The 14,531-nt window shown below is 43.3% G+C and overlaps 1 protein-coding gene across 1 annotated transcript in view; it reads right to left on the bottom strand.

The window, feature by feature from the left end:
* Nucleotides 1-10,266: 10,266 nt before the first annotated feature.
* LOC126483804 (transcription factor Sox-11-A-like) overlaps nucleotides 10,267-14,531 on the bottom strand; it is a 75,686-nt gene continuing 71,421 nt past the window's right edge. The window contains exon 2 of the mRNA XM_050106985.1: nucleotides 10,267-14,404. Coding sequence (XP_049962942.1) covers nucleotides 13,160-14,404 — 1,245 coding nt within the window. The 3' untranslated portion in view covers nucleotides 10,267-13,159. The remainder of the gene's footprint in view (nucleotides 14,405-14,531) is intronic.

Here is a 14,531-nt window from a genome sequence, read left to right as displayed (position 1 = left end):
CCACTATTATTTAGCGACCTTGATGATTTTACGTGTGGAATTTCGTGGGAAGCGATTTTTTAAAATTTATTTATGACTTGTTTTGAGTTTAATTTCCTGTAATACACTCCTGGAAATGGAAAAAAGAACACATTGACACCGGTGTGTCAGACCCACCATACTTGCTCCGGACACTGCGAGAGGGCTGTACAAGCAATGACCACACGCACGGCACAGCTGACACACCAGGAACCTGGTTAAGTCCCATAGTGCTCAGAGCCACACCAGGAACCGCGGTGTTGGCCGTCGAATGGCGCTAGCTGCGCAGCATTTGTGCACCGCCGCCGTCAGTGTCAGCCAGTTTGCCGTGGCATACGGAGCTCCATCGCAGTCTTTAACACCGGTAGCATGCCGCGACAGCGTGGACGTGAACCGTATGTGCAGTTGACGGACTTTGAGCGAGGGCGTATAGTGGGCATGCGGGAGGCCGGGTGGACGTACCGCCGAATTGCTCAACACGTGGGGCGCGAGGTCTCCACAGTACATCGATGTTGTCGCCAGTGGTCGGCGGAAGGTGCACGTGCCCGTCGTCCTGGGACCGGACCGCAGCGACGCACGGATGCACGCCAAGACCGTAGGATCCTACGCAGTGCCGTAGGGGACTGCACCGCCACTTCCCAGCAAATTAGGGACACTGTTGCTCCTGGGGTATCGGCGAGGACCATTCGCAACCGTCTCCATGAAGCTGGGCTACGGTCCCGCACACCGTTAGGCCGTCTTCCGCTCACGCCCCAACATCGTGCAGCCCGCCTCCAGTGGTGTCGCGTCAGGCGTGAATGGAGGGACGAATGGAGACGTGTCGTCTTCAGCGATGAGAGTCGCTTCTGCCTTGGTGCCAATGATGGTCGTATGCGTGTTTGGCGCCGTGCAGGTGAGCGCCACAATCAGGATTGCATACGACCGAGGCACACAGGGCCAACACCCGGCATCATGGTGTGGGGAGCGATCTCCTACACTGGTCGTACACCACTGGTGATCGTCGAGGGGACACTGAATAGTGCACGGTACATCCAAACCGTCATCGAACCCATCGTTCTACCATTCCTAGACCGGCAAGGGAACTTGCTGTTCCAACAGGACAATGCACGTCCGCATGTATCCCGTGCCACCCAACGTGCTCTAGAAGGTGTAAGTCAACTACCCTGGCCAGCAAGATCTCCGGATCTGTCCCCCATTGAGCATGTTTGGGACTGGATGAAGCGTCGTCTCACGCGGTCTGCACGTCCAGCACGAACGCTGGTCCAACTGAGGCGCCAGGTGGAAATGGCATGGCAAGCCGTTCCACAGGACTACATCCAGCATCTCTACGATCGTCTCCATGGGAGAATAGCAGCCTGCATTGCTGCGAAAGGTGGATATACACTGTACTAGTGCCGACATTGTGCATGCTCTGTTGCCTGTGTCTATGTGCCTGTGGTTCTGTCAGTGTGATCATGTGATGTATCTGACCCCAGGAATGTGTCAATAAAGTTTCCCCTTCCTGGGACAATGAATTCACGGTGTTCTTATTTCAATTTCCAGGAGTGTATATGTTAACGACATACACTCAATCACTTGAAAATGGGATAAACGGCCGAAACCCGGGTCGTAATTTAATGAACAACAACACGGTCAAAAGGCTGTGTGTTCATTTAAAAATTATTGTATGACTGTTGCTCAACAACGTCAACAACTGTTACCTCCCTCTCCTTTCTCTCCCCACGTTATCCCTCTCACCCCAACAAGAGTATGGTTGTTCTTACCCCAAATGTATCTCTATCCCGACTTTAACTAATATGTATACCAAATTAGACTAAAATTATTTCAGGGGTTTCGGACAATCTTTGCACCCTTGGCTTTGCTTGGATAAGAACATTTCGGATATACGAGGTGTGATCAAAAAGTAACTAGAATTAATTTCGCGGTCTTGATACATCTAATTATTAATTTTTTTGATCTTGTTGTCACACATATTCCTGATATATGTTTGGACATCAGGCGTTTTGAGCATGTAGGTTACTGTTGACAGTCGAAAAAGTTATACTTTTTTCGAGTGGTCAGTTAATTTTAACTTTCGAGAAAGATGGATCAAAGAATTAGCATTAAACATTGCTTGAAAATGGAATGAAGTGCAGCACCGCAATCGTAATGTTGTCTGTCTCTTTTGGCCAATATACTACGAGTAAGACAAGAGCTTAAGAGTAGTATAAACGTTTCAAAGAGGGTCGAGAAGATGTTGAAGGCGACGATCGCCCTAGCACATCAGTTAATGACGACAGTGTGGAAGAAATAAACAAAATGGTGCTGGAAATTCGCCGAATCACCATCAGAGATGTTGCTGATCATGTCGAAATATCCTTTGGCTGATGCCAAGCAATTTTTTCACATGTTTTTGGCATGAAACGTATGGCAGCAACGGTTGTTCAGAAATTGTTGGATTTCGACCGAAAACGACGTCGGTTAGACATTGCTCAGGAATTACTGAATGAAGTCAACAACGATCCACAGCTTTTAAAAATAGCCCCCTGCCAACGGTTTCTATTCCCGAAGCTGGAGAGAACCATCAAAGGACGTCGTTTTGTCATACAAACAGGATCGCTAGAAGGAGGTCGACTCCTTAACGAAAATTGACTTCCAGTAGTGCATCCAAGATCGGAAAAAGTGCAGACATAGGTGTATTATATCTGAAGGGAATGACTATTAAGGCGACAAAGCAGATGTTTATGAATAAAAATTCTTTAACAATTCCCGTTATTTTTTATCACACCTCGTATTTCACACATATTTAAAATATTTCACGAGTATTTGTACACATACTTCACCTATGTGTCTAGCGAATTTCGCCCTGCAGTTTAAATTTCACGCAGCTTCATGTTGTGCATTCAGCGGCATATCTATAGATATATACCGTCTGCAAAATGGTTGCTAGTAATGAAACAATAAATTAAAACGTCAAGCATGATGCAGTAGTTACGCACGCATTCAGTGTTTATGTCATCACACCTCTTGAACTGTGTGTCATAAAATGGCTATGAGCACTATGGGACTCAACTGCTAAGGTCATTAGTCCCCTGGAACTTAGAACTACTTAAACATAACTAACCTAAGGACATCACAAACATCCATGCCCGAGGCAGGATTCGAACCTGCGACCGAAGCGGTCTTGCGGTTCCAGACTGCAGCGCCTTTAACCGCACGGCCACTTCGGCCGGCTGTGTGTCATAAAATGATACACTACTGGCCATTAAAATTGCTGCACCACGAAGATGACGTGCTACAGACGCGAAATATAACCGACAGGAAGAAGATGCAGTGATATGCAAATGATTAGCTTTTCAGAGCATTCACACAAGGTTGGCGCCAATGGCGACACCTACAACGTTCTGACATGAGGAAAGTTTCCAACCGATTTCTCATACACAAACAACAGTTGACCGGCGTTGCCTGGTGAAAAGTTGCTGTGATGCCTCCTGTAAGGAGGAGAAATGCGTACCATCACGTTTCCGACTTTGATAAAGGTCGGATTGTAGCCTATCGCCATTGCGGTTAATCGTATCGCGACATTGATGCTCGCGTGGGTCGAGATCCAATGGCTGTTAGCAGAATATTGAATCGGTGGGTTCAGGAGGGTAATACGGGACGCCGTGCTGGATCCCAACGGCCTCGTATCACTAGCAGTCGAGATGACAGGCATCTTATCCGCATGGCTGTGTCAACAGATGGGGGCGTTTGCAAGACAACAACCATCTGCACGAACAGTTCGACGACGTTTGCAGCAGCATGGACTATCAGCTCAGAGACCATGGCTGCGGTTACCCTTGACGCTGCATCACAGACAGGAGCGCCTGCGATGGTGTATTCAACGACGAACCTGGGTGCACGAATGGCAAAACGTCATTTTTTCGGATGAATCCAGGTTTTGTTTACAGCATCCGTGTTTGGCGACTACGCGGTGAACGCACATTGTAAGCGTGTATTCGTCATCGCCACACTGGCGTATCACCCGGCGTGAGGGTATGGTGTGCCGTTGGTTATACGTCTTTGTCACCTCTTGTCCGCTTGACAGCACTTTGGACAGTGGACGTGTTACGACCTATGGCTCTAACTTTCATTCGATCCCTGCGAAACCCTTTATTTCAGCAGGATAATGCACGACCGCATGTTGTAGGTCCTGTACGGGCCTTTCTGGATACAGAAAATGTTCGACTGCTGCCCTGGCCAGCACATTCTCCAGATATCTCACCAATTGAAAACGTCTGGTCAATGGCGGCCGAGCAACTGTATCGTCACAATACGCCAGTCACTACTCTTGATGAACTATGGTATCGTGTTGAAGCTGGATGGGCAGCTGTACCTGTACACGCCATCCAAGCTCTGCTTGACCCAATGCTCAGGCGTATCAAGGCCGTTATTACGGCCAGAAGTGGATGTTCTGGGTACTGATTTCTCAGGATCTATGCACCCAAATTGCGTGAAAATGTAATCACATGTCAGTTCTACTATAATATATTTGTCCAATGAATACCCATTTATCATCATCATTTCTTCTTGGTGTAGCAATTTTAATGGCCAGTAGTGTTTATTTTTCTTGGTACATTCAGCAGCATATGTAGAAGCTGTTCGCGCAGTGTACTAGGAATAGTTAGAAGCAAAGAGCTAAAAATTAAAATGTCATGTATGATGTGGTAGTTCTTCACGCATTCAGTATTTATGGCGTCATATTTCCTGAACTGAGTGATGTCGACTTCGTAACTTTTCTGGTGTATTTCATTGTACATATGAATATTCCACATGTTGGTAACTTGCTTTATGTGAATACCGTCTACAAAATACGTCACGAATACATTTAGTAACAAAGAAGAAATAAATTAAAACGTAATGCTTCGTGTAGCAGTTTTACAGAGTGAAAACCGAAAATGTAGTAAGTAATATAATTTTTCATCATTTTTTTGGAGGTCGTCAGCGAGAAGAAGTTTCGTAGGGGTTTGAAGTTATGTGTGAAGTTTGTTTAAAAGTCTCTCAATTACTGAATAAGTATGGGTACTTTCGCATCATGGGCTACACTGCTTTTTCATCCCCACACCTTTGACACATGGGTGAGTTGTTACCCCACAGAGATTCTTTGCAGACAGGAAGTAACGTGCGTACCAAATTTAGTTGAAATCGGTCCAGTGGCTTAGGCCTAACCTATCGATTATAAAAATATCAGATATCAATGAAAGTGTGTTAGATTGTGTAACAATTACAACGTTAAAATAAAATCCCACGTTCAAATCAGTTAAAATAATCTCTTCTGTGATGATCTTGGTGTGATTCCTAAAACCAGACAAATTCGTTTAATTATCACTTGTTTCCCTTGGATGCATCTGAAAATCTCGATCTGATAGAAAATGTAATTCTTGTCGTGAATGCATGTTTACAGCCACCTTAGTTGTTCTGGAAAATATTTATGAGACATCTATGCTGAAAGGCCAGCGAAAATTCCATGCACCATGTATCCTGCTGTTTTGGTCAGGAACAACAATACTTCCAGAATGAGATTTTCACTCTGCAGCGGAGTGTGCGCTGATATGAAACTTTCTGGCAGATTAAAACTGTGTGCCGGACTGAGACTAGAACTCGGGACCTTTGCCTTTTGCGGGCAAGTGCTCTACCAACTGAGCTACCCAAGCCCTGCTCATGCCCCGTCCTCACAGTCTCCTACCTTCCAAACACTACAGAAGCTCTCCTTAGAACCCTGCAGAACTAGCACTCCTGAAAGAAGGGTATTGCGGAGGCATGGCTTAGCTACAGCCTGGGGGATGTTTCCAGCATGAGATTTTCACTCTGCAGCGGAGTGTGCGCTGGTATGAAACTTCCTGGCAGATTAAAACTGCACTGCACTTGCCCACGGTAGGCAAAGGTCCCGAGTTCGAGTCTCGGTCCGGCACACAGTTTTAATCTGCCAGGAAGTTTCATATGAGCGCACACTCCGTTGCAGAGTGAAAATCTCATTCTGGAAACATCCACCAGGCTGTGGCTAAGCCATGTCTCCGCAATATCCTTTCTTTCAGGAGTGCTAGTTCTGCAGGGTTCGCAGGAGAGCTTCTGTAAAGTTTGGATCGTAGGAGACGAGGTACTGGCGGAATTAAAGCTGTGAGGACGGGGCGTGAGTCCAACTGGGTAGCTCAGTTGGAAGAGCACTTGCCCGCGAAAGGCAAAGGTCCCGAGTTCGAGTCTCGGTCCGGCACACAGTTTTAATCTGCCAGAAAGTTTCAACAACAATACTTGGATTTCATTGTAACATCAATTAAAAAGACTGAAAACAATACTTTAACCAATAATGATTCCCTTATTCTAGTACCCTTACATTAACTGTTTGAGTGTAAAATTTTCAAACTTCAATAAATCTTTTACATAAAGACTTTTTTATTAGTAACCATTTCTTCAATTGTTAGTTTACGTTAACCATTTGTTTCTTAGATAAGTTAGAATCTAATATCAATGCACATCAGCTTACAAATTGTTTATGCTTCAAGTTGCGTCTGTGTTAATACGAAAGTGAAAATGTTATGCAGTATATGGAATTATTGGTGTGTTATCTCCAACAGCCTACATATCTTACACTAAGAACGCTCTTACCGTCTACTCAGCTATTTTGTATCAGCGATTTTCTGATGCCTTTTTTTGCCTTCATGAAGTAGTACTTCAGGATACTAGCAATATTTACAACAAATTTGCGTTATTTTGTATAATTTCGGAAGTGAATTTAATAACAGAAACAGGTAGTACCTTGCTGAGACGACGACTACTACTACAATTTTTCCCAGCAGTCAGTAATTGTCCATTAAATGCGAGGATTGACTGAAAAGAATGCCTCCACCTTCGTAAGTCTCCAACAGTTGGCAGCATTGGTAGGCGGCAGGTACTGGCTTGTTCCGTAGCCTCTGCTTTACAGCTCCAGTTGGCGGAAGCCTTAGCATTGAATGGTTGTGCTGTTACAGTGTAAAGCAGTGAACCCTGCGCAGACGGTCGGTCAATGCGATTTAAGCAACGTGCTGTCATTGAATTCTTGACAGCAGAAGGCATCAGCTCAAAGGAGATTCATCAGAGAATGAAAGCAGTTTAAGGTGATTGTGTTGATGTGACTCGCCCAGAAAAAGAAATCCAAGACGCAGCCCTCAGCTGGAAAAATCATGGCCACAGTGTTCTGGGACGCAGATGGTGTTATCCATGTTGATTTTCTTGATCATGGAACAACAATAATTCAGAGTTATAACAATGTACGCTTCCGCGGCCGGTGGCATAGTGATTAAAATTCTTCTGGGTATTATGCCGCGTCATAGCTAAAAACTAACAACAATAATAACCTAAAAACCGACGTTTCGGCCGAATTGCAACGGCCTTCCTCAATAATTCAGTGTTAATTCACAACGCTGCTAACTCCGAAACGACGGCTAACAAGGGTCTGAAAGGAAAAGGGAAATGTTTTCCTGCAGTATGACATGCCAAACCACACACTTCATTTGCCATCACAGCAGAACTTCAGAGACATACGCCATCCTCCATACAGTCCAGATTTAGCACCGACTTCCATCTGTTCCCGATAATGAAAGGCGATCTGCGGGGACATCATTATGCTTCTGATGAAAACGTTAAGAGAGCTGTGAGACTGTGTTTGCAGAAACAATGTCGACTTCTCCCGTGACGGCTTCGGAAAATTTGTTCATCGTCGACAGAAATTTATCCAATTGGCTGGTGATTATGTGGAAAGGTGAATATTGGTAATTAAAGATCACATTCTAAGCATTATTTCTGCGTTTGATCTATTAAAATATTCCCATCCAGACCCAATTAACGAAGGTGGAGGAATTACTTTTCATTCAACTTTCTTCGTAGAGTCAATATTTACCTGGGATGTCTTCTGCATCTACTGTCACTTTCCTGTTTGTATCAATGTGGTAAGTCTGGTTAAATGTAGGAATATATGCACAGTCTCCCAACACATTACTGTCAAAGATGATACGAGGAGTATAGGATGTGTTTAACTGTCCCCTTGTGATAAGAAACCAGTGGTTGGAAATAAATAGTTCAGGTAGCACATCTAGATTGAGCAATATACCTGAGGCATATGTTTATAAACTTTAATATTTTGTAACTGCCTACAGAATTGAGACTCTTGGTGCTACCTAGGAAAATAATATGTACTTGGCAGAAATATGCCCACAGTGAAGGTTATCACTGTTCACGACTTACCAGAGGTGAAGCATTTCTCCTCATAAGCTATAGACATACATTTAATGTGTAGTGCAGGCAGGTGTATAGGTAAATACTTTACTACAGGCATCATCCTATATGGATTTATCACCGCGGATAGAGACATACAAGTCAATCACAACACAAAGAACTGGCAAAGTTCTAAACAATGCATTTATTTTCCTGAGATAGAATGAATGGTGTTGGATCATTTGGGAATGTAATAGATGCTCATTAACTTGCCCATGAAAGACAAAGTGGAGCAGATACACATTTGTCATTAACAAGGCAAGAAATGGGGACAAATACCTTGAAACCAAAGTGCAGGTCTTTCATTAGAGACTTCTACCAACTGTACTGATAAAATGTGACCACTTTTAACCGTGGTAGTGTTTCAAATTTCTCTAATGGCTATGGTAGTAATGAAGCAATGCTGTTATGCTATATTCTAAGATCAACAGCAATCACTATTACCTTGCCAGCTAAGTTGTACTGTATCAATTAATAGGACCTTATTTGAAGCCACTTCATTACCATGTTACACCACTCCACTTTCGATATTAATGTCCATGACATATATACTTCTGAATACAGAATTAAAAATGGAGATTATTCAAACTTGGCGAGCGAAGTCACTGGATCTCACTCATGCTATGTATATATGGCTTTAGGAAGTAGTGTGTGTTTGAAATCCCAATAGAAACCAAAGAGGAACTGATTGACACCAGATAGGCTGCCTCTTGCTGCCCAACAGGTGTACATATTTGATGAGCACAGAAAATAAACTGTGTTGTATTGTAATGCATATACTGTGACTAGGAGTGATGACTTAAGCTAGCTCGTCTCAAAGTGTAAATTGCTAATTTTGACTGAGCTTAATTTCCATATCCAACAACTAGACTGAAATCCCAACATAGTTTACACTTGTCTCTGATGAGTACAATGTTGGCCTTAAAAAGAGACTGCATTTAACGGAAATTTTATGTATCACAGAAATGCTACACAATGTCATATAGGTGTGGAATGCAAGTCTGAGAAGTAACATACATTTAGCCTCACCAAGAGCACTGAATTTTACGCATTCTACAGTACCTCCGTACAACTCAAAATCTTATCAAAAAGCAGTGATAACTAAGGAGAGCATCAGTCACTGAAGACAAGTAGTTGTTATTGAATGTTGTATTACCTTGCCTTTCTCCAGGCTGTTACAAGTCTTGCTCATATAATATTGTAATGGTCATAAAAATATCAATCGCAGAACAGAAATTTAGGAAACTGTTCGCAGACACTCTGGCTTAGCCAAACATTTTATTCTACTTATTGATGCGCCTCTTGTTTTAATTTTGTGTTCTTTTTTTCCCTGATAATAAGAAACAATTATAGCTGCTTAAAACTGGTTCAGAATTCATCAGTCAATTACTTTCGCACCACATCCTTTTTTTCCTATCATGTGGATTCTGCATGTGATATGCAGCATTTTGATAGTATTGTCTATGCCATTTTTCTCATGAGAATATTAGTGACTTGTTATTTTAATATCGTCCCACTTGTGTGAAAAAATATGATAAGAGCAGCATAAAGCATCCTTGTTTTTCCATTTCTACAAGTAATTACGAAATTAACATAACTTCAAGCTGCATATACCTGAAGCACTCGATGATGATACAACCAACAGTACATATTTCTGTAAACTATTTTGCCCATTGTGTTCATTTTTTTTCTATAATTGATGTTTGGTTGGCATAGCTAGTAGCTCATTTGGCTATTTAATACAGTCTGCCCTACACTTCCTTTCATAACTGGGAAGTGAAAATATTTGTTTGAAATTGTGTACCTACACAGTTACAGTTACTTTAATTTCTCTCTCTTGACATCTGGTGCTACCTTCATTGACCCCAGAACGTGGTCTGTGCAGAACAACTCAACTATTTCAAGTAATATATGGTACTTGAGGTTTTGGTTGGTAATAAAAAGAAGATTTTATAAATGGGATGGTGTGTGTACCATATATTTTTATAAACAATCTACCATACAAAATGTACATGTTATTTCAACTAATATGTATATATGAAGTATGATACATGGGCTGTTTTACAAAAATGCTGTAAGGTAAACTTTTTACACTATTTTATTATATATATGCAAAAATATTGCTAATTTTCTTTTCATAAATTATCTTTCTATGCATAATATATTTCAGTGAGGTTGTACAAAATATTCACATAACAAAAAGCACAGAAGGATCATTTAACAAAGCACTCAAATCATATAAATCAAAATAAACAAACAAACTTGTAATAAATATTTTAATTGTACAAAAAATGACAAAAGCTGTCTTAAATTGTATACAGAACATATATAACTGACTTAGAATTACGAATTGAGGTTCAAGAACCTAAGATTTACAGCTCGAAAGTCTTAACAGAAAAAGAGTCAATGGAAAAGCAACAGTGCAAGACTGGCATACATCAGGTCAGCAGTAAAATAACTTAACGGTACTTTTGTGCATATCCGCAACTTCTGCCTTTAGTAGATGACCTCACCAAAAACATAAATGGTTTATATATATATATATTTATAAATCACATAACAATAATATAAAAACATAGGATTATAATGTACAAAAGGTGAGCAAAATACTGGGTATGACCCACTTTACAAAGGCTGCGAACTCAAACACAGAAACGTCATCTCACATTACTAATAACGCATTTTCTTCCCTTTCCCTTAAACAATTGTGACAACGTTTGCAGGTCAATGCCTAATTGCTCTGCTATCACAAGTAACTCAGCTCATGTTAAGAAACAATTTTCTCCTCTCTTCTTTTGGCAAACTCAACATGACAATGAAGCTTTTACTTTTCTACTGACAAGCCAGTTCACTGGACTTGTTTTCTATATGCACACATTTAAAAATGTGTTGAGAGGAACACGCGGTAATATGCAGGCTATATACTCCATCAAGAATTTTTTCATATACAACTAGAGAATTGGAAAGATGTTCCATTTAAAAAGGAATAGCACACATATTAAGATAACAGGTCAACAGGTATATACACCACATATCGTGTGTCATCATTATTAAAATACTTGTTCCACACAAAGATCAGAAAGTTCCATCAATTAAACTTTGTGCTTTTATATCTGCCTAGCTGTCTATCATACAAGTGACTATAGTTATATGTTAAAAACATGATACATAAGCATATAAGAGATTTCCCACATATGTATACCTATGATGGGGAGTTACAAAAATCATATTTGAAAACACAGGAACATTTTTACAACTTCAAAAAAATCAAGTACACAGATAACCGAAAGTCCCACCTATTTATTATTCAGATACATAACCGTACTACATACATTCTTCTCTAATTATAAGTTGTTATTTGAAAGAAGAAAATATCAAAACCATGTTAACTTAAACAGTAAATCAAATATATATATAGAGTCAAGGTGGCTAGTGTATCAGGAACTATCCACCACAAAGCTCTTATGTACTATGCAATCTTCCAATATTGAATACACACATTCATACAAGAAAAACTCCTGACTGTGCTTTCTCAATTTTGTACACCCTCTTTTTACCTAGTTAAGTACCAATATTTTCATTTACTGTTCTGCCAATTTCAAATGCAACATGAACACAAACAGTCCATGTATGATAACGATGCTAGACTGATGAACTTATTAACGATAATGACTTATAATGACGTATCATGATATGTGAGTATAGTTCCTGTGAACACTGAAGGTGTTCATCCGTACGGTGCACTTCCAGTTAGGCCTTATTCTTATCATACACGAGGACAAATTTCCACAAATCACCTTTTCTTTCTAGCATTTGCTTAACCTCTTTCAATTTTCACCAGTCTGAACAACAAGAAGAAAACAGATTGGTCACCCGAGACAGGTTATCACAGCCAGATAGTAGTTTTCCTCAGAGCACGTGTATTTGAGTATGGCCTTAATATTGCCTGTGGAGCAGGTCTGCAGGCTCTAACAAGGAGTAAAGACAGCAGCCAGTACCGGAACTAGACTCGATCGACATGATACACGCTTTCATAGAGATCAATGTGGACTAAGTGAAACGTACACCGAAGGGTGCAGCCGAACACATACATCAAGGTTTAAGCTTTTGTAGACGTACGTACATTACAGACAGACGCCGACACGGCGGCTACGAGGAACTCTCGACACTCGAATGCGACATACGAAGCTTTACCCTTGAGCAATGTGTTACCGTTTACAGTCATAGTGCATAAAGACATTAAATTTACAACAAATGGGCTAGTTTAGTTCTTCCATTAAAACAGTGGAAATAACAAACAAATCCCACCATCCAGGGTATCCATACGTACGGAGTTCGCGCAGCAAGCTCACGGAGTTCAGCGTACTGTAAGCTCAAGCACAAATGTCGTAAACAGAAAAAACTGATCTATTAGATTACACTTTGTACATTAAGAATGAATACACTCTGTCGTCCAATATTAGAATTCGTATATAAAAGTAATGTTCCTAAACTAAAAAATTAGAGATGTGCCGTAACATGCACAAAGCAGTCTACTAAGAGAAAATAATATCGGTAAAAAAGCTTAAAACCTGACGTACGTGCAGAGCTTCGTGTTACACGAATACCGTACACGTACGGTACGTAATAAACTGGCGCACAAAATGTAGGCTCGAAGTCGACCGGAGAACGAAATAGAAACGACAAATGCGGGCCGGCAAAAGGACGTCCCGCGCCCGCGCAACAGGGAGGGTCGGTCGTGCCTACATTTTACGCATTACAGAAAGGTCGAGTGAAAGTGAGGACGAGCGTCGGTGGCGTGCCTCTGCATCGTCTAAGTAGTGGCCCACACTCCGGGAGGGCAGTGGCGACGACGGCGGCAGCGAAGGCCGACAGCTCAGCAGTAGCTGTTGTCGACCCACTCGGTGACGCCAAAGTCGGACAGCATGTCCGTCATGTCGGGCGTGCACGAGAACTCGAGGTGCGAGCCCGAGCTGGAGCTGGTCGTGTCGAAGGAATCCAGGTCGTTGGTGAAAACGTTACTAAAAGTGTCCAGGTCGACCCTGAAGTCGGGCGAGATCTGTAAGAGGTCCGTGAGCGAGTCCAGATCGGCGAGGCTCGGGTTCTCGACGGCGCCGTGCTGCTGCAGTTGCTGCTGCTGCTGTTGCTGCTGGTGGTGGTAGTGGTGATTGTGGGACGAGGGCGCGACGTCGGCCACGTCGGGCACGGCCGGGTCACAGGACACGTCAATGGGCTCCTCCTTGATGGTTATCTCCTCGTACTCCATGGGCTCCATTTTGACGGGAGCCAGCAGGGACTTTATGTCTGGCACGACGGCCGGGGACGGCGCCGCGAGGACCAGAGAGGGCAGGCGTGCCACCGCCACGGGCGTCACAAACTTCGTGTCCAGGACGGCGACGGATGTCGTCGACGACGCCTCGTCGTACAGCGACGCGCTCTCTGGCGAGTCGGGGGTGTCGCAGGAGGGACTGGACGGCACTTTGGCGGCAGCGTTGGGCGGCTGCGGGGCGTACTGCAGCAGTGGTGGTGACGGCGGCTGCTGCTGTTGCTGCTGCTGTTGTTGCCGGGCGGCGCGCACCTCTTTGGCCTTGCGGTCGATGGCCAGCTTCACCTTGAGTGCGCTACTGCCGCTGCTGCGACTCAGAGGCGGCAGGATCCTCACTCCGCCCCTGGATGCCGCTCCCGATAGGCCCTCCAGACCGTTGTTGTTGGAATCGTTCCTCTGGGTGGGCACCGACGTCGCAGTCGACGTGACCCCAGCGGCAGCCGCGGCTGCTCCCGTCACCGCCACAGACGTCGCGGCGCACACTGCGGCAGCGCTCTTCTTGCTTTTCTTGGAGGGCGACGCGCTCTTGGGAGGCGGCTTCACGGCCTTCTTGCGCGGCCGGTACTTGTAGTCCGGGTATTCCTTCATGTGCAGCTGGCGCAGCCGTTCTGCCTCGTCGATGAAGGGTTGCCGCTCCTCCTCTGAGAGCATCTTCCAGCGGCGGCCCAGCCGTTTCGAAATCTCCGCGTTGTGCATGTCTGGCTGCTGCTCGCAGATCTTGCGCCGCTCGATCTGTGACCACACCATGAAGGCATTCATGGGTCGCTTGATGTGGTTCGGGTTGTTCTTTTTGGTCTGCAACAATAAAAATAAGGAACACATAAATAAATGCTCCCAACAAGAGGGGCTTGTTTTATTATTTAAATATATTTCTGCTATTAACACCATGACTTATAATATATACATATATTATACACCGGGT

The sequence above is a fragment of the Schistocerca serialis genome, chromosome 6 (genome assembly GCF_023864345.2).
Source record: "Schistocerca serialis cubense isolate TAMUIC-IGC-003099 chromosome 6, iqSchSeri2.2, whole genome shotgun sequence".
NCBI lineage: Eukaryota > Metazoa > Arthropoda > Insecta > Orthoptera > Acrididae > Schistocerca > Schistocerca serialis.
The sequence above is the reverse complement of the archived record's forward strand: the minus strand, read 5'-3'. Positions and strand labels throughout refer to the sequence as shown.